The 18,901-nt window shown below is 40.0% G+C and overlaps 1 protein-coding gene across 1 annotated transcript in view; it reads right to left on the reverse strand.

Annotated features, from left to right (window-relative positions):
- CHD1 (chromodomain helicase DNA binding protein 1) overlaps positions 1-18,901 on the reverse strand; it is an 84,925-nt gene that overhangs the window by 39,130 nt on the left and 26,894 nt on the right. The window contains exons 6-12 of the mRNA XM_065406973.1: positions 17,749-17,816; positions 15,835-15,984; positions 15,218-15,483; positions 6,979-7,204; positions 5,810-5,910; positions 4,596-4,774; positions 4,077-4,204 (exon numbers count right to left, since the gene is read on the reverse strand). Of these exons, the coding sequence (XP_065263045.1) occupies positions 4,077-4,204; positions 4,596-4,774; positions 5,810-5,910; positions 6,979-7,204; positions 15,218-15,483; positions 15,835-15,984; positions 17,749-17,816 (1,118 nt within the window). The remainder of the gene's footprint in view (positions 1-4,076; positions 4,205-4,595; positions 4,775-5,809; positions 5,911-6,978; positions 7,205-15,217; positions 15,484-15,834; positions 15,985-17,748; positions 17,817-18,901) is intronic.

The following is an 18,901-nucleotide window of genomic DNA, read 5'->3' on the forward strand; positions in this document are numbered from 1 at the left end:
ATGAAGAGGGATGGGGAAAGGGAGTGTGTGGGAATAAATTGGAGTGTATATCCACCACACTTAGAACTCACCAAATTGTTGTGATGTGGGCCCAAGAATGATGGAAACGGGACAGGCAGTTTGCAAAAATTGGGGAAGAAAAAAATGGCACTTTTTGAAGTGGTAGGCTGCTCTCGACCCACCCATCAAAATGAGCTCGCTACTTAAAGGACGTTTACTTCCATGTGACGATCCATCAGAGCCACTGAAAATTTCTGAGATTCACTGTCAACAATCACCATTATCAGTTCCCAGTGCTCCCCTTTGGTCTCTTGTTTGCCTTGTATGTATTTAAAAAGTGTATGGCGGTGGTAGCAGCATAGCAGCATCTGGTGGTCAGGGGATGTCTTTCCTTACCTGGATGATTGGTGATAAGAGGTTGATCCATGTCACAGAGAGGTTGTTCAGCATAAACATAATGGATGATGCCATCTGCCTTAATAAACTGGCAGATGCAGAAGCAGATGGTGGCTGTGGGTGTCTTTTGTAACCTCTGCTCCTTCTCTTTGGCAGATCCTAGGCTCAAGGGACAAACCACTGAAAACGCTGGGACTGGCGAGGACAGAACACACTCTGCTTCACTGCATGTGCAGGGATTTCAGGATTCCTCTCATCAGTTTTTTGTGATAGGAGTGATGGCCCTTCAAATTGGGGTCCTGGACTGTTGGTTGTACCTCTGGAGGGAGGCCAGACGAGCATAACCAAGATGAGTGCCTCATCGTGATGTCAGAGGCCATGCCATGACTGTAGACCGGGCTGGATTAATGCAGGAGCTTTAAGGGCTGCAGCCCAGGCGGGTAAGGGGGGTTCCAGCACAGCAGGACTCAGGTAGGCTGCTTGCATGCCATGGCCCCACGCCACTCCCGGAAGCGGCCGGCTGCTGGCATGTCTCTGCAGCCCCTGGTGGGGGGGCGGGGACAGCTCTGTGCGCTGCCTGCACCCCCAGCACCATCCCCGCAGCTCCCATTGGCCAAGAACCAATGGGAGCTGTGGGGGCGGTGCTTGCAGGCAGCGCACGGAGGCATGCTGTCCCCCTCCCCCCCACGGGTGCGCAGAGTCGTGCCAGCAGCCAGCTGCTTCCGGGAGCAGCATGGGGCTATGGCAGTCAGGCAGCCTGCCTGAGCCCTGCTGCGCTGCCAGCCAGGAGCCGCATGTGGTAAGCGCCTCCTGGCCAGAGCCTGCACCTTGCACCCCCTCCTGCACCAGCCTGAAGCCACCTCCTACACCCAAACTCCGTCCCAGAAAGAAATTAATATAACAGCTGTTCTAAGGTAAGAAGTTGGCTATTTTGAATTAACTTAACTATATTCTACATGTTTTAAGACTGAAATGTAACCAGAGAACGGCTTTATGTTAATTAAAAGGCAAGTTTAGTATAGCGTTAATAACCTCGATGCCATAATTGTGATATTTTTGTTTTAAATTAGGAACAAGACTTGTATACAGGGGCCCCACAAAATCTAATAGCCCCGGGCCCACAAGAGAGTTAATCTGGCCCTGATTGTAGAGGTTGCTGCATCTGTAGAGTCTGCTGCATCCTCCTGCAGAGCTGTTCTGGCAACCAATTTGTCAAAGTCTGTAACATCCTATTTTGCATCATCTGGGTGCTTGTCCTGGAACTTTGATACTGTATCTCACAGGATGAAAACGTAGTGCCCTAGAAAGCTTACTGGTTTGCAATATGAAGCTGTAATCCACCTGCAGAATAAAGCTTCTTCCCAAATAAGTCCAGCTTTTTGGCCTCTTCATTTTTTGGGGTTGATGTCTGATGACCATATCACTCTCTCTCACTGGCTGCCAACACTACAAGTGAGCCCAGAGGGCAATGATTATAGAGGTGCTTGAATCCCTGGCAGTGGACACAGTATCTCCTCTCCAGTCTTTTTGCAGTCAGTGGCAGGGAAGCTGGGGTCTGCCAAAGAACTTTGGTAGGCTCTAAAACAGCATAAGAGAGATATTCTAGCTGAGATTGCAGATGCCAAAATGTCTACCAGTTCAGTGGATTTTTCCTGAATCTCCTCAGGGAGAATGTCCAGGACCACAGCCATCCTCCTCAACAACTCCTGATGAGTCTTAAAATCATCAGGAGGCAGAGAGATAGGTTCAACCACAATTGCCTCATCAGGGGATAGAGGAAAAGAATGACAACAATACCAGGGACTGGTCCAGTTTCCACTGCTCTTGAGGATACTCGTGAAGGGGTCCTGAATGTGCTCAGTGCCAGGCTTGGTTCCAGCGCTAGGATGTTTGTGGCATGGATGCTCCTGATTGCCTGTAGATGGAGCCAGCTGAGATAGATGTGGGGACACATTTGATTTGGGGGGAATCCCCACTGGTTCCAAAATGGCCCCTGGTATGGCCCCGATCCCCAAGTGTATTTGGGTCCTTTTTGTAAGCTCCTTGCTGAAATTGAGGCTGAAACCAGGGCAGGCAGGTGGTATTCTCTTGATGGTGAGACCAGCTAGGGACACATAGGATTCCACTGCAGAGTCTGATGAAGAAAAATACTCTTCCTGAGATCATGGCGGGGCCGTACACTTCGGTACCGGAGAGGACGGTTCAGACCCGGGGAGATCACCTGGGAGATCACCTAGATTTCCCTAGACGGTACCATCTTGATTGGTACCCAGATGGCCAAATCAGCTGGATCTGCCCAGTGCAGAGGTAAAGCTGCTAATGCCAGTATCTTGGGCACTGGTGCCAGGCAAGACTCCTGAATTGCCGGTGACAGCAGCACCAAGAGGTTCAACAACGCTCTCACAGCCTCAAATGTCTCAGGAGTAGATGGTTCTGGGAAAGTACTCTCCAGTACTGGGGAGTAAGGTGATCCCAATGATGGTGCTTCGAGAGCCAGTCTCAACAGGCCCATACTGGGCTCTGGAGTCAATGAACTACCCTGCTTAGAGTCCTTAGCACCCTCCCTAGTCCTTAGATGACCTCAACCTCTCTGCTTCCTTCGAAGATCCTGGTACCAAGTCCAATTTACAGTGCCTCTTCCTTGGTAACAGCAATGCCGATCTACCTCTCTGTGCTGGTAATGCCGGAGATGCGCTACTGGTGCTGAGCAATGACGGTATCTGGACTGAGGTAGATGGTTGAGATAGCGTTGATTCCAGCAGCAGATTTCAGTGTAGCTGCCCTGTCCTTTTTGGAGCGGGGCTTAAAGCCCTTACAATCAGCACATTTGTCACTCAAATGAGCCTCCCCCAAGTGCTTAATGCAGCTGGGATGAGGGTCACTGTTAGGTATTGCCTTACCACAAGAGTGGCAAAGCTTGAAACCCAGAGAGCACGACATATCTCCGGTACCACGGTATCCAGACAGGGTGCCAGATCCACACAAACTCACAATTAAAAAAAACCAAAAATTTATTTACTTACTACTCTGACTATTAAACTATATTAACAATACAGAACTACAACAGGTACTAGTTACGTGCTTGACTATAGACTTGCAGAAGGAAAAGGATCTCTAACAACCAACATGGTCTGCAGGAAGGAACTGAGGGGGGTCAGGGACAGCTCAGCCCTTTATGCCTGCATATGGTGCACGAGACCTCAGAGGGCAAAACTCTCTGACAATGTGCACTGGAACACATGGACATCTACAGTGGAATGGACATGTGCAATCATTCAAAGAAGAATCTTAATTACTTTTATTGCTGCAGTTTGAAAATCCTTCATTAATCAAATGGTAAAAAGGGACCCAAGATAAATTTTGTTCTATATAAAGCTACTAAATAGATCTTGTGCATGAATTTTAAAAATAAACTTCAATGTGCGATATTTGAGGATAATGTAGTTTATTTTCTATTTCACCTACAAGCACCAGAGGAAAAAAGGAAAACCATGGAAGTCTTGCCTGTACAAATCAACTATGTGCTAAATTTATGTATTTGCAGGTGAAAGCAATCTCTCTCAAATCTTTACTTTACAATTTACCACTCCAATGACAAAATAATCCATTCTGCTAAGGTTTTATGAATTTCTATCATTTATAAGTAATAGAAAAGCATCAGACTTTCAGAATGTACTTACTTGCACCAGGAGTGAGCGAGCCAGTTTAGTCCATTTAACTGATAGTCTCTTAACTCTAAACCCTCATGCCCACCAATATATGATGGTTGCTTCTTCAGTGCAACAAACCTCGGCCTCTGTTTTAAAACCTATCAAAGTGAAATTGAACATTAGCCCTACTACTGAATGTAGTAAGATTCTAAATATAATTTTACTGAAGTTGCAGGAGAAAATGGAAAATAATTTAAATTATGTTTATATACATTACTATTTTAACTTCTAAAAGCTAACATAATTCCACTTTTGAGTGAAAATAATTACGATGGGGACATTTGTCTACTTAGAACTAATAAGACCACTGACAAGCTTAACAGTCATTACTAACCTAAGCAATTTTAATATTTCATTCTGTGATCTGAAAAACTTTATAAGGTTTATAATGTAGACCATCCCTAATCCAGGAACAATACAGCCTGCTACAAACATTTTTATTGTTTCAATTCTCAGACGTCTATGAAAATTATCTTAAATCTCACTCACCTTGCAGTCCTTAAAAGGAGTTGTCTTGGATTGATTTCTGCTAAAATACTCATCAATGCATGACTGAAATTTTTTGGCAATGAGAGCACCATCTTCCCAGCTGCACTCTGAGTAAGGGAGACCCTGCCACTTGCAATAATAATCTGGATAACCTGCTGCTGACTTCTGATTTGAATGAGCTGTAGAATACATTTGAGGTACTTCATTAATAATTTTGATTTTAATGAGACATTTAATTCATTTTTATGACACAATCAAGGGACAAAGTGCTCAGAATTAAAGAACTCATGATTAAACTTCATCCTAATTTATATCCATATTATTTTAGTTTGAAAGTAAAATAATTAAGAATTCTAATAAATTTATTATCCACAGATATAAAATTTGGAGAATTGGGTCTGAATTCAAAAAGATGAAATTCAATAAAGACAAGTGCAAAGTACTTCACTTAGGAATTAAAAAAATCAAATGCACAACTGCAAAATGGGGAAAAACTGGCTAGATAGTACTACTACTGACAAGGATCTGGGGGTTTAGTGGATCACAAATTGAATATGAGTCAACAATGCAATGCAGCAGCAAAAAAGGCTAATATTCTGGGGTGTATTAACAGGAGTGTCATATGTAAGACATGGGAGGTAACTGTCCCAGTCTACTCGGCACCGGTGTGGCCTCAGCGTGAGTACGGTTTCCAATTCTGGGTTCTACATTTTAGGAAAGATGGGGACAAACTGGAAAGAGTAATGAGGAGAGCAACAAAAATGATAAAAGGTTTAGAAAACCTGACTCATGAGGAAAGGTCAAAACAACTGGGCATACTTAGTCTTGAGAAAAAAAGACTGAACGGAGACCTGGTAAGTCTTCAAATACATTACAGGCTGTTATAAAAAGAACAGCGATCAGTTGTTCTCCATGTCCATTGAAGGTCGGATAAGTAGTAATGGGCTTAATCTAAAGCAAGGGAGATTTAGGTTAGGTATTAGGAAAAACGCACTAACTACAAGGGTAATTAAGCTCTGGAATAGGCTTCCAAGGGGGGCTGTGGAATCTCCATCATACAGGCTGGACAAACACCTGGGATGGTCCAGCACAGGGGGCTGGACTTGACTTCTTGAGGTCGCTTCAAGCTCTACATTTTTAAGAATCTATAAAAATAGTAGCAATGACAGTATATTATCCTTATTGTTATTTCTAGTCTCCAATTTGTCACTTACCAATTATTCTCTCCACTATTTGATACTGTTTATGCAGATCATCTGTAAGTTCTTGCTGGCAGTTATAATATTCCACATCTTCTGGAGAAGCATTTTTCAGCCTGGAATGGAAATTATGAAAATAGTCATCACATTGTTTCATTCTAAAACTAAAACAATCTGACAGTCCTAAAGCTTTCAGTATAAGCACCAGAGGAAAGTTGCAGGGAAAGCTTCTTTGAGAAAGGAACTAAGGGATATCTCAGTGGAGAAAAAACACCTGCTACAAAAATTCCTTATCTGAATTAGGTGCCCTCCTGCCTGGAAGCTGAGGAAAATTACTGAGAGACTGTACTAGTGGCAGCTACACCTGATAAAAAATAATTAATGTATGTATAATACAGAATTTCCACTCCCAACAGTTAAAGTATTTTACTCTGTAGGACACTTTTTTCACTTAATGAGAATAACACTTGAAGAGAGTTAAATCCAGGGAAATCCATCTCAACCGTTCCTAAAAGTAATGGACAAGAACCACAACTTTTCATATAGGCCACTGAATAACCCACTGGAAACCAGTATCAAAAGAGGGCAGTGGAAGGTAAAGATTTTCTCCAAACATTTTGTTCAGGACTTCTAACAACACTGATAGAGAGTGCTTGTTGATCCAGACAATGGGCAGAAAAATGAGACTGTAGAACTGGAAAGCCATAGCTACAGAATTTAGGTAAATTTCTAAGAAAAAGATTTAAGTATCACTGTGGTGAATGTAATGAACAGTTCTGCTTAAAGTACAATGGTCAAGAAAAGCAAATGGTAGGCCATTTGAGTAAACAGTAAACAATGCATACTGTTTATTGTGTAAGTATTTTATTTATACTATGCGAATTATAAACATTTAAGAAAAATAATTTCCAAGCAGACTTAGCTATTTATTAAAGGCATGATCCTGCAAGATGCTACATATCATCATTCACTCCACGGAATGAAGTTGAGCATGCTGTATACCTTGCAGAACCTTAAAATGTTGAGGTGGTTTTAACATAAAAAGATCATGTATTATCTTCTTGCTGAACATACACTATGGAAATATATTCTCATACGGAGATCAATCCCCTTGCAATACTACATAAGCACAAATGCTGGTAAAATAATCTGTATTATGAAAGATGGCTATTGATAACATTCACCATCGTTTTGTTTCCTGATCCTTTTTCTTGTAGTTGTCCAGTTTCTTCATTCCTTTAACATTCTGCTGCTTCAAGGTTTCTTCAGTCTCCCATGTATTGTGGATATGGGACCAGCCTTTCCATTTAATCAGATACTGTGTTTCTCCTGGCTCCTTCGATTTATCAAACCCTGCATTTGGATCACCATCTGCCTCAACTGCATAGATGGTGGTTGTAGCACCAGTGGCTGAAAAGGAAATCACAACGTAAGTTTTAATAGAGCATCAGGTACCGGTGAATCACCTAACAATGAATTTGATATTAATATAATTAAATTGGTAATTGTTTATAATATGAGCATTTATCAACACATGATCAATTACTTCTGTAGTTCTCTTCCACCTAGTGTTACTTGCATAATTCTGCTGTAGAAGTATATGCCAGTCAATAAATAGTCTCAAAGACTTGATTTAATAATAAGACAATTTAACCAATAAAACTGAGCATCTAAATTAACTGAAGGTGAAAGGAGAGTGGATGAAAGACGGGGTGGACAGCCATCTTACAAATATCTAAAATAAACTGACAAGCTTGCCTGGACATCTCATGTAAGAGAACATCAATCCCACCGCTCAACGGGCTTTTTTATGGGACATTAGTTGCTAAAGAGGGAGCAATTATCATAACCAACCTATTGCAGGCTACCAAAATTCCAGCAACACCACGTTCCTAGATATTCTGGTGAACCAGGAAGAGCTGACAAGGTCAAATTCTACCAATGCCCACTTGTTTACTCTGACTTTGCAGTGTACAACTACAGTGCAATCAAAGATGTGACTGTAGCTGAGACAGAAACACCCATGCTAGCTCTAATCTAGTAAACAAGGCTAAAAATTGCAGTGAAGATGTGATGGTGGCTTCAACATGGGCTGCATATGTTAGCACAGGACCTGGGTACATACTTGCATTGATCACACAACCATTTGCATACAACTTGCTTTGGAAAATGCAAACCACACTGTAGTCCTCCACCATCTGAATCTCCACCAGTATAGCGTCGATGAGGTCAGAAATCGGTGGCATGATAATCCTACTGCCACCAATACCATCCCACTGGTCACTGATTAAATGTCCTATTTAGTCAACTTTCTGCATTCTTCTGAAAAGGGATTAAGTTTGTAGGAAGCAACTTAGTTGTGCATACAGTGCAGCACACAATCTGAAGCTCATTTGCATGGCATTGAACTAGCTTCCCCTTAAACTCCTTCCTCAGCAGCTGTCCTCTTATTCTCTTCCCATTACTTGACCATGGAAGCTTCCCTATATTCTACGAGGCTTATTTAAAAGGGCACTGTCAGTTTTAAAACACTTTCTGTCTGAACCTTTTAACCTAGCATTGTTACAAGTTAACACCTAAAGCTACCTATAACTGAAAGAGATAACAGAAAATTCCACTTGTTTCCTCTTTGCATTTGTCATTGTCTTGTGAATAGTTAATTTCACTGTTTCACCTATATAGTCAGTCTGTTTCCCCTTCTGTTTGGTGGTTTCTCTCACACCAATAGGGGGTGATAAAAAACATTTAAAAAAATCAAAAAGTGTTATTGTTAAACAACAAACATTGACAATGGGACTCATGGATATGTTTAATACCTGAAACTACTTTTAACTTTTTTATTAGTTTGTTTTAAGTTGATTAGATTTCATGTTGTTGATGCCCTTTTAAAGTCCTGGAATAATGGAATGATGATGATAATAATGAGACGGGGAAAAAAAAAAATCAGGAACAAAATTTCTAATGGTGAGATCTGTCAGACCTTGTCTATACTGGGATTTTACTCACTGGGGTGAAATGTAGTCAATTTACTCACTGAAGTCAAGGAAATTCTGCCATTGACTTCAGTAAGGCAAGGATTTCACCTCTTATGTAGGCACAATTTTCACCAATGCAACAAAATCTACACCAAGGTAAGATGGACCAATGCAGCTAAACTGGTAAATGACATTCCCGAGAAGACAAAGCCCTACTTTCTGGAATACCAGAAGAAATAAAAGCTTCATTATTTGGGATATCAAGGCCACGTCTACACTACAAACTTTCACTGGCATAGTTATGTTTCCCAGAGTGCGAGGAGGTACAAATTGCGACCAAGATAGCTGTGCTGGTGAAAGCCTCTAGGTCAGACAGAGTTATACAAGCAAAATTATATTTATTTTGCTTGGAAATGGTGGGGCAGGAGGACTGGAATAAACAATGCTTGCAAAAGCAGAATGCCAGCAAAGCACTTCTAGCATAGACTTGGCCAAAACCAAGACTGTACAGAGCCCTACAGAATACACTCTAAAGTATCAAGCACTTGATATTTTAGAGTATCACAGCTGGCTCCACAGAGAGGATAACATGCCCTAAAATGGACTTTTTCTAATTTAGTTCCATTATTTCCATACACACTTGATAAGCAACGTAGTCAGTGTTTCTGTTAAAGTGAAACTATCAGTAGTGATTAGCAGTGAAACTGTATTAACATTTGCCTCTTTGATATGAATGGGGCAGTTTAAACCGCTACAAACATAGTTTCATAGAATCACAGAAATGTAGGGCTGGAAGGAACCTTGAGAAGTCATCAAGTCCAGCCCCCTGTGCAGTGGCAGGACCAAGTAAACCTAGACCATCCTTGACAAGTGTTTGTCCAACCTGTTTTTAAAACCTCCAATGATGGGGGTTCCACAACCCCACTTGGAAGCCTATTCCAGAGCTTAATTACCCTGGCAGTTAGTAGGTTTTTCCTAATATCTAACCTAAATCTCCCTTGCTGCAGATTAAGCCCATTACCACTTGTCCTACCTTCAGTGGACACAGGGAACATCTGATCCTCATCCTCTTTATAACAGCCTGTAACGTATTTGAAGACTGTTATCAAGTCCCCCCTTAGTCTTCTTTTCTCAAGGCTAAACATGGCCACTTTTTTTTTTTTTATTTAACCTTTCCTCATAGGTCAGGTTTTCTAAACCTTTTATCATTTTTGTTGTTCTCCTCCGGACTCTTTCCCATTTGCTCCCATCATTCGTAAAGTGTGGGACCCAGAATTGGAAACAATACATAAGCTGAGGCCTCACCAGTGCCGAGTAGAGTGGGACTATTACCTCCCGTGTCTTACATAAAATACTCCTGTTAATATACTCCAGAATATTAGCCTTTTTTTTTTTTTGCAGCTGCATCGCATTGTTGACTCATATTCAATTTGTGATCCACTAAAGTCCCCAGATCCCTGTCAGCAACCATTTAGCCAGTTATTCCCCATTTTGTAGTTGTGCATGTGATTTTTCCATACTAAGTAAAGTATTTTGCACTTGTCTTTATTGAATTTCATCTTGTTGAATTCAGACCAATTTTTTCAATTTGTCAAAGTCATTTTGAATTATAATCCTGTCCTCCAAAGTGCTTACAACCCCTTCCAGTTTGTTGTCATCTGCAAATTTGATAAAGATAGTCTCCACTCCATTAGCCAAGTCATTAATTAAAACATGGAAGAGTACCAGACCCAGGACTGACCTCTGGAGGACCCAACCAGACACACCCTCCCAGTTAGATAGTGAACCACTGATAACTACTCTGAATATAGTCATTCAACCAGTTGTGCATCCACACTCATAGTAATTTCATGTAGACCACATTTCCCTAGTTTACTTATGAGAATGTCATGTGGGACTGTGTCAAAAAGCCTTACCAAAAGGCTTCAGGTGGTCAGGAGACTCACTGAGCCTCAATGCATTCCAAAGCCTTCTTCACAACAACAAAAGATTTGAAAAAAAGTTTGTTTTGTAGAAACTAATAAGGTGGAAGGAAGAGTGTGCTGGAAAGATTCTGGTGCACTTCAGCTCACTTCAAGCCTCAAACCTAAGCAAGTCTAGGTTAATACATTCCATATTGGGGCAGAGATGGGAGTGTTTTTAGAAGTTTTCTGTAACAGAATGAAGGAATTTAACTTCATTAAAAGAAATTCCTATAGAAATACAACTTGGTCATTTTAGGTAAGAGATGCGTAATTAATGTACAAGTGTAGGCCCTGATTTTGCCAACACATGTGCGTCTGAATAACTTTAGACACGTGAGTAGTCCCATTCACATATATATAAGTTACACAGGTGTGAAAGTATTTGCAGTATATACTCACATACTAGAACCAGCTTAACTACATTGTTTTTTTGTTAAACTGGTGTAAGTACAGCCCTTAATATGTTCAAGGCTTTGCCACTACATGTAACCTTCTTCCTTTTATTTAGTTAAAAATATAATCATTGACAAATATTAAACCTGATGTTATGTTTGCTCTATTAGAAAGAGTGGATGAATTCAAATTTTTGGGGAATCTAGAATCAGTTGGGAGAAACTGGTCGTTTATCCATTATATTAAAAAAAATTAAAGCCTCTTATTATACAATAAGCTTCAGAAAAAATTAAGTGTTTGGGTATAGGGCTAGCTGAAATTGTTTATCGGTGTAAGGAAAATATGGAGACATGGGCAGATTTTCCACTCACTTACAGAAGAGTTAAATATTCTAATAATTAATATACTCCCTAAGTTTTTGCCCATCATAGACCAGTTTTTCCAAAATGAGGGATAAAGTTATTTACATACTTTAATGGAAAGATGCTCCTTAGGGTTACATTCATTAACATTTCGTTTGCCATAGGGGTAGTGTTAAATTTCAGCGCCAAATTATTAATATTGGGTTGTTCAAGTTCAATCCTTTTGTCATCAGTAAAAGGTGTTTTGACATCCTTTGCACAGAGAGACAAGGTGGGTGACAGGACTTTGGAGCTGTGCTCCGGCTCCGCTCCAACTCCAGGCAAAAACCTGCAGCTCCACTGCTCCGGAGCTGCTCCATGCTCCAGCTCCGGGCTCCGCTCCAAAGCCCTGGTGGGTGAGGCAATATCTTTTATTGGACCAACTTCTGTTTGTGAGAGACAAACTTTCAAGCTTACACAGAGCTCTTCTTCAAGTCTGGGAAATGTACTGAGTGTCAAATACACTAAATGCAAGTGTGCTAAATACAAGGTAGAACAGCTAAACAGTGTATTTAGTTGTGACAGCCTGAATATCTTTCCCAGACCTGAAGAAGAGTTCTTTGTAAACTTGAAAGCTTGTCTCTGGTCCAATAAAAGATATTACCTAACCCACCTTGTCTCTCTAATATCCTGAGACCAACAAAGCTACAATACCCCTACAAACTGTACACAGGATAGATCAGGGTATTTTAGTATATTACAGTTTATAATTTACCTATATTTAGTTTAAATGACACATAGGTTCAGTAGAAGAGTGGAATATATTTCATAAATGTAAGCCTGTACCATTTGTATTACATTTAGGCCATGGAGTTGAAATCAGTTATTCCCTTTGTGGTGAAATTTTATTTTGTTTTGGAGTTGCATAGAAAATATAAAACAGATTGAGCTGGTTTTGAATATGGTTTGGAAGAGCACTAATAATGCAAAGCTTTGATAAAAAAGGAAATTAATAAATAATTCAATAGACCATATTAGGTATCCATTCAGATATCAGCCACAGACCTTTGAAAAGGAAGATACAGAACCCATATTTGAACTTAAATTTGGTATATCTTTGATTATGAAGTTTACTGTTTTATTGGACTACAACCTCTCAGAGTTGGTAAGACAACTCCCACCTGTTCATGCTCTCTGTATGTGTGTGTATATATATCTCCTCAATATATGGTTCACTCTATATGCATCCGAAGAAGTGGGTTGTAGCCCACGAAAGCTTATGCTCTAATAAATTTGTTAGTCTCTAAGGTGCCACAAGTACTCCTGTTATTTATATGTTTAGGCTCATCCAATTAGGAATGCGATTGTATATTTATAATTTAAATAATTTATAAAACAGCACATATTAAAATGTAAGGGGACGGCAGCAGTGATGAATTTCTGGTGTGGATCAAGGTTATTCACTATCTCAGCAGTTCTCAAACTGTGGGTCGTGACCCCATTTTAATGGGGTCACCAGAGCTGGCTTAGTCTTGCTGGATCCCAGGGCTGTAGCCAAAGCCCACGGGCTTCAGCTCTGGGTGGCAGGGCTCAGATTACAGGCCTCCTACCTGGGGCTGAAGCCCTTGGGCTTCGACTTTGGCCCCCTCGCCCAGGATGTTGGAATTCCGGCTTTGCCCCCCCTCCACCCTGGGCAGCAGGGCTCAGGCTTCACTCCCCCCTTCCTGGGGTCGTGTAATAATTTTTGTTGTCAGATGAGGATTGTGGTTGAATGAAGTTTGAGAACTCCCGCACTACATACATGCGCTTGTGAATTCCCTTTCCAAATGGCCTATCAAGTCTGAAGAAGAAAAGATTCTATGAAATTGAAATTATGAAACTCTATTTTCCCAAAATTCTTAATATTTCACTAGCAAGGAGAAATAATTCACTATGTGTTTTAAAATCTAATGTATGCTTAACACTATTTTGGGGGAAGATGACAAACATAAAAAAGTTATGCACGCTATATATTTTTGAAATGTAAAAATGTTTTTTGTTTAACTGTAAGTTACAACAAAAGTTTTAAAAAGAATTTAAAACAGGATTATCAAAACCTCATTCTGGACAGAGCCAAATTGCAGTTTTAATTATGGCTATGGGACAGGGCATACCCTATATACTCGATCATAAGCCGGTTTGTTTATAAGCTGACCCCCACAAGATGGATAAGTAAAAATGGAAATTTTTTATAACCCGTTCATAAACTGATCCTATAATTCAGGGGTCAGCAAACTTTGGCTCCCGGGCCATCAGGATAAACTGCTGGTGGTCCGAGATGGTTTGTTTACCTGGAGCGTCCACAGGCACGGAGGTAAACCTAAGTAAACAAAGTGTCCCGGCACGCCAGCTGCTTACCCTAATGGGCTGGGACAGCAACTGGTGGGGAAATTTTTTTGGGGGGGAGAAGCTGGGAGTCAGGGGAGTAACCCCTGTGACCACCCCCCACATGACCCCACCCCAGCCCGGGACCCCCACACTCTCCCCATCCCATTCCTTCCCACTTTATCTGGGGAGGGTCAGGGGAGGATGTCTCTGACTGGAGTGAAGCTGCTACGGCAGGCTGGGCAGCAAGGCCGCAGCCTGCTCCGGCGGGCCAGACCGGGCGGCACGGCCGCAGCCTGTTTCAGCGGGCTGGGCTGGGCGGCGTGGCCGCAGCGTAATCCTACACCTGGGTGGCGCGGCCACAGCCTGCTCTGGGGGGTGGGGCCGAGTGGAATGGTTGCAGCCTGCCAGCCCCTGAGCTCCAGCTGCTTTGGAGGCTCGGGGGAGAGCAGCGTGGCCAGAAGTGGAGAAACTCTGGCCCCGCCTCTCTCCCTCTCTATACCCATTCATAAGCCGACCCCCGTCTCTGGTGCTTCCCTTTTTTACTAAAAAAATTCGGCTTATGAACGAGTATATACAGTAAATACTGAACTCCATATACTACCCTCATAATCCACATGAAATTCCCACTAATATCAAAGGAAAGTTTGCACACCCAAAAAGTTTAAAATATGTATTTTATGTCTTAACTAAAGTTTTAGTTATCATTATTTATCCATTATCTTATTGCCACATTCAGCATCACCCAGTGGGGAAGTATGCTCACCTCTACGACCATCATTCTTTCTAACTTTCTCTTCTCATTCTCTCTCTCTCCCCCGCCCCCCCATGGCCATATCAACACTAGGAAGAATGGTGTATTTAGCATGTGTTAACTATCACATGTTAAAATCCTAATATAGACAGGGTAAATTGCGGTTTTAAAATGTTAGCTGGTTGAGGTCAACCCTAGGGCTGAGACTAGGGTTTTCTTTGACCAGTTAACACACGTTAAAAAGGACATTTTTTCGTAGTGAAGACAACACTGTATTTCTTTCCCTGAAGCAACTCCCAATTCCCACCTCCAATGGTTTCATTCCTACACCCTTCTCCATTTTACCCCACAACTACTAAGCAATTCAACAGTTAACGCAGATACATAAGCCATTATCATTACACTTTGGAGCTAACATCCAACATGTATGCAAGCACGCACGCGTGAGCAAAAATACTCCATTTGTTTACTCTGAATTCAAATGAGGAGGTTATCTTTGCATTTATTGAGCTAGAAACTGGTTTTTAAATGAAAGTTTAGATGCTGCAGAAACTGAAACAAATATATAAAAGTTGTAAAAACTGCTCTTGGATTCACTGTAGTAGCATTTTGAGACTCTAGGTCAAAAATACCTCCTTTTCGTCCAACACGACTATCCATAAACTTTTCTATAGTTTCAAATTCATCTTCCTCAGGTTGCGGGACATCCTCTCCACAGACTTCCAGCAAGTCATCTGAATCTGTCTTTGTTTCTTCAGCTTCTTTGTAACTAATGTTGACTGTTGCCTGGCGACGAGACCCTCTTTTATCATAATCCTCATCCTCATCCTCATCATCGGATGAATCAAGTTGCCTCTTTTTCTGTCCTGCACTCTTTTTCCCACTTTTTGCCTTAATTCTTAAAAAGAACAAGAGTTGACAAAACAAAGATGTTTTCAATACAGAAATACCCACAAATGTTCTGCCATTTCTTACAGAATATTAACATTTCACAGCGATTGTTCAACTGTACCACACTCAATTAGATAATGTAGGGGAAAACATTCACTATGACTCACTGCTGTGATAACATCTTTTGTAACTTCAAAAAACAACTTCCACTCTTGGGATACAGAACTCTACTAATAAATAGTTACATTTGGATTTGAGCTGAGAGAGAGAGAGAGACAGAGCCAGAGACAGAAAAAAAGACATTCATATTCTCATCAGAAATCTTATAATAAAGTATCTTAATTTCCAGAATTCTTACCTGCTTGGAGGTTTCCTGCTTTTCACTTTATTTTTTGGCTCGTAGTCAGATTCACTCTCTTCACAACTGCTTTTCTCTCTATCCTCCTCTGATTCAGAATCTGAACCAGTCCCAGAGACAGATCCTGATCCAGACATTTGCCAGTCTTCACTGCATATATTAAAAGGCAGAGAAGTCAAGAATTAGAATATTCAGCATTACAGTGAAGTCTGTATATATGAACGCCGGAAACTGGAATAATCTTATTGACAGAAATAAGCATTAAGGCAGTTAATAATTCAGTGTCATTAAAAAGAAATTACTAAGAACAGATAGAAAATGTTATGAAAACTCATTGATCTCTCTACTGCCATGAACATGGATACTGCATCTGGAAACATGGAATACCATCCAATTTCTGGAAAACAAAAAAACAAAACAAAACAAAAAAAACATACCAGATGCCTTTTCATTAAGCTGTAAATAAGGAAGTAATAGAATGATGCTAGAAACACTTTCCTTCACTTTACCTCTTACAGATACAAGAAAGATTATATTTTCAGTGTTCAAGTAAATGGATAATTGTTCAGGAGTTTAATGCTATAGTGTTACATGAACCTACTATAATCAGGGTTTCTTCCATGGATATTAATTTTGGACATCCTGACAAACTGATATCTAGGTTGGCAAGTAACTACATCTCTACCCCGATATAACACAAATTTGGATATAATGCGGTAAAGCAGTGCTCCGGGGGGGGGCGGGGCTGCGCACTCTGGCAGATCAAAGCAAGTTTGATATAACGCGGTAAGATTTTTTGGCTTCCGAGGACAGCGTTGTATCGGGGTAGAGGTGTATTTGGACAAATAGGCAACAACTATGAAAATTTGTCTTTTAGGGCTCAATATTCTGTTTCAAGAAACATGGACAGAGGTTTCTGCATATTTGGTAAGATAATTAAAAACAAATGCACTAGTTAAAATATTCTTAGAACAAAATAATTAGATCTATAAAATTCAACAACAGTTTTTGGTTTTCCATACTCTAATAGATTTCTGTGAATTTTTAAACTACAAAGGATAGGAAAAAATAAATAACTTTTGTCAATCACAACCAAAAAGAACTAAACATACAAAATTACACACTAATTTTAAAAGAGTTTTTTTTTTTTTAAATTCTAAAAGAGTTCCTGAAAAGTGCGAGATTGACAGTCCTAGAAATTGGTTTATTTTCCACAGAAACTATATCAGACAGGCAATGACAGCACAAGCTTCCCTATACTGCACCTCTAACATTCCTCAACTTTGACCAGGTGAAGGGCATGCTTTTAATTTCCATAGGTCATTCAATCCTTGCTTGCTGTACTGAGATCAATAAGTCTTCCAATTAGTGTCAAACATGATGGTCATTTTTGCCCTTGAGATTTCAAAAAGATGTCAAATTGTAACAACTTTGTCACTAACTGCTTAATTCCAACTAGTGACCTGGAGATAAAATGACCTATATAACCTATTCCCAATTACCATGGCCATATATAGATTATGTTCAGGATAGGATGTTGAGCAGGAAAAGTATGTTACAACTAAAAAGCTGCACTGTAAGATTCTACAAAGCATTGCTGGAGGTACTTTTGAACAGACACTATCAATACAAGTGTACCTGGTGCTGGGTATTTTACTAACTGGGGAATTTAAAGTCCTGTTTTACATATAGGACTCAACTTGAAATATATGTTGCATCTGAACATCTATGTATTAGAAAATATCCCAACATTCTAATCAAAAGTGAGAAGTGACAAAATCAAGTCCAAAAACCAACCTGAAGTCAGAGTAAAATTGAAATACTTTTATATATTAGATGCATATTTTAGTATTATATATACTTCAAGTAGGAAGGACATTTTTATATAGTATTCTTATATGTAAAATATCCTACTCTTTATGTTTTTTCCTCTTGGTCTCACTGGATGAGTCATCCAAAGTGTCTTCGCTACTAGAGGAATCCTGCAGAGAAAGCAAAGAATATATAGAATTTATTATCAAATATTAAAAGAGCAGTGCAACTGTTAGCAATCTGGCTTCCATTCTTGAATTGGTATAAATTTATTTTTCATGTTTGATTACCGGACTCCTTCAGTACACAATGATGCACTGAAAATGACTAGGGTTTCCACATTTTAGTATGATTCAAAATCCATCACAATTGTTTATGCATTCACGGTGCTCTACTGGAATATCTTTTTAAAGACTACTGTGCCTGCATGAAGTACATTTTTAAAACTGTCATAAGTTAGTCAAAATGAACTTCCATCAGGAGACTGAAAATCTCCGCTGTAGTTTAAAGATAAGCCCTGTACCAAAGATCACCTTTTAACCCACTCAGGCCCTAGAACTGTTTAAACTGTTTTTTAAGAAAGGCAAAAATATATCTGACTTCTCACTACCTTTACTCTCCAAAAAAAATGGATGGACCATATCAACTCAGACTTCCCTACAATAATTCTCACTCAGGCAGAAAACAGAAAAATTTCATCCTGAAAATAAACTTTTAGAAAGAACCATTTAGCAATAGCTGTAAGTTAAGATTTTCTAAGTGTTTACATAGAAAATCTTAACTTACATTTACCATAAAACTAAACAAACAGTTAAAAATGAAAACAACTGTATCATACAAAAACAGAAGACCAGGGTAACAGAAGAAGAAAATGGAGAAATGATGAGAGAAGATACTTCTGACCATACTGTTTAATTATTTTTTAGAAGTGAGGAGAGATGTCCACAAACTTTTTTGCTTAACTTTCACCCTCTCAACCTTAATAGTATCCCTTTTAAACATGTGCTCACATCCTAGATTCAAATAAAATCAACTGTTCAGACTTTAAAACCTTCTATTTGAATAATTCCAAAATCACTACAACAAGAAAATGTAATGCCTTGGAAGAGATTACAAGTTTAGGCCAAGGTTTTTCAAACTATTTAAAAAAAAAAAAAAAAAAAAAAAAGTGTGGACCATATTCTCACAGGGATTAGCATGGAGCTACATCTCCTCCCATTCACTACTGCATAACATACTTTCAGAAATGACAGCC

Source organism: Emys orbicularis, chromosome 6 (genome assembly GCF_028017835.1).
Source record: "Emys orbicularis isolate rEmyOrb1 chromosome 6, rEmyOrb1.hap1, whole genome shotgun sequence".
Taxonomy (NCBI): domain Eukaryota; kingdom Metazoa; phylum Chordata; order Testudines; family Emydidae; genus Emys; species Emys orbicularis.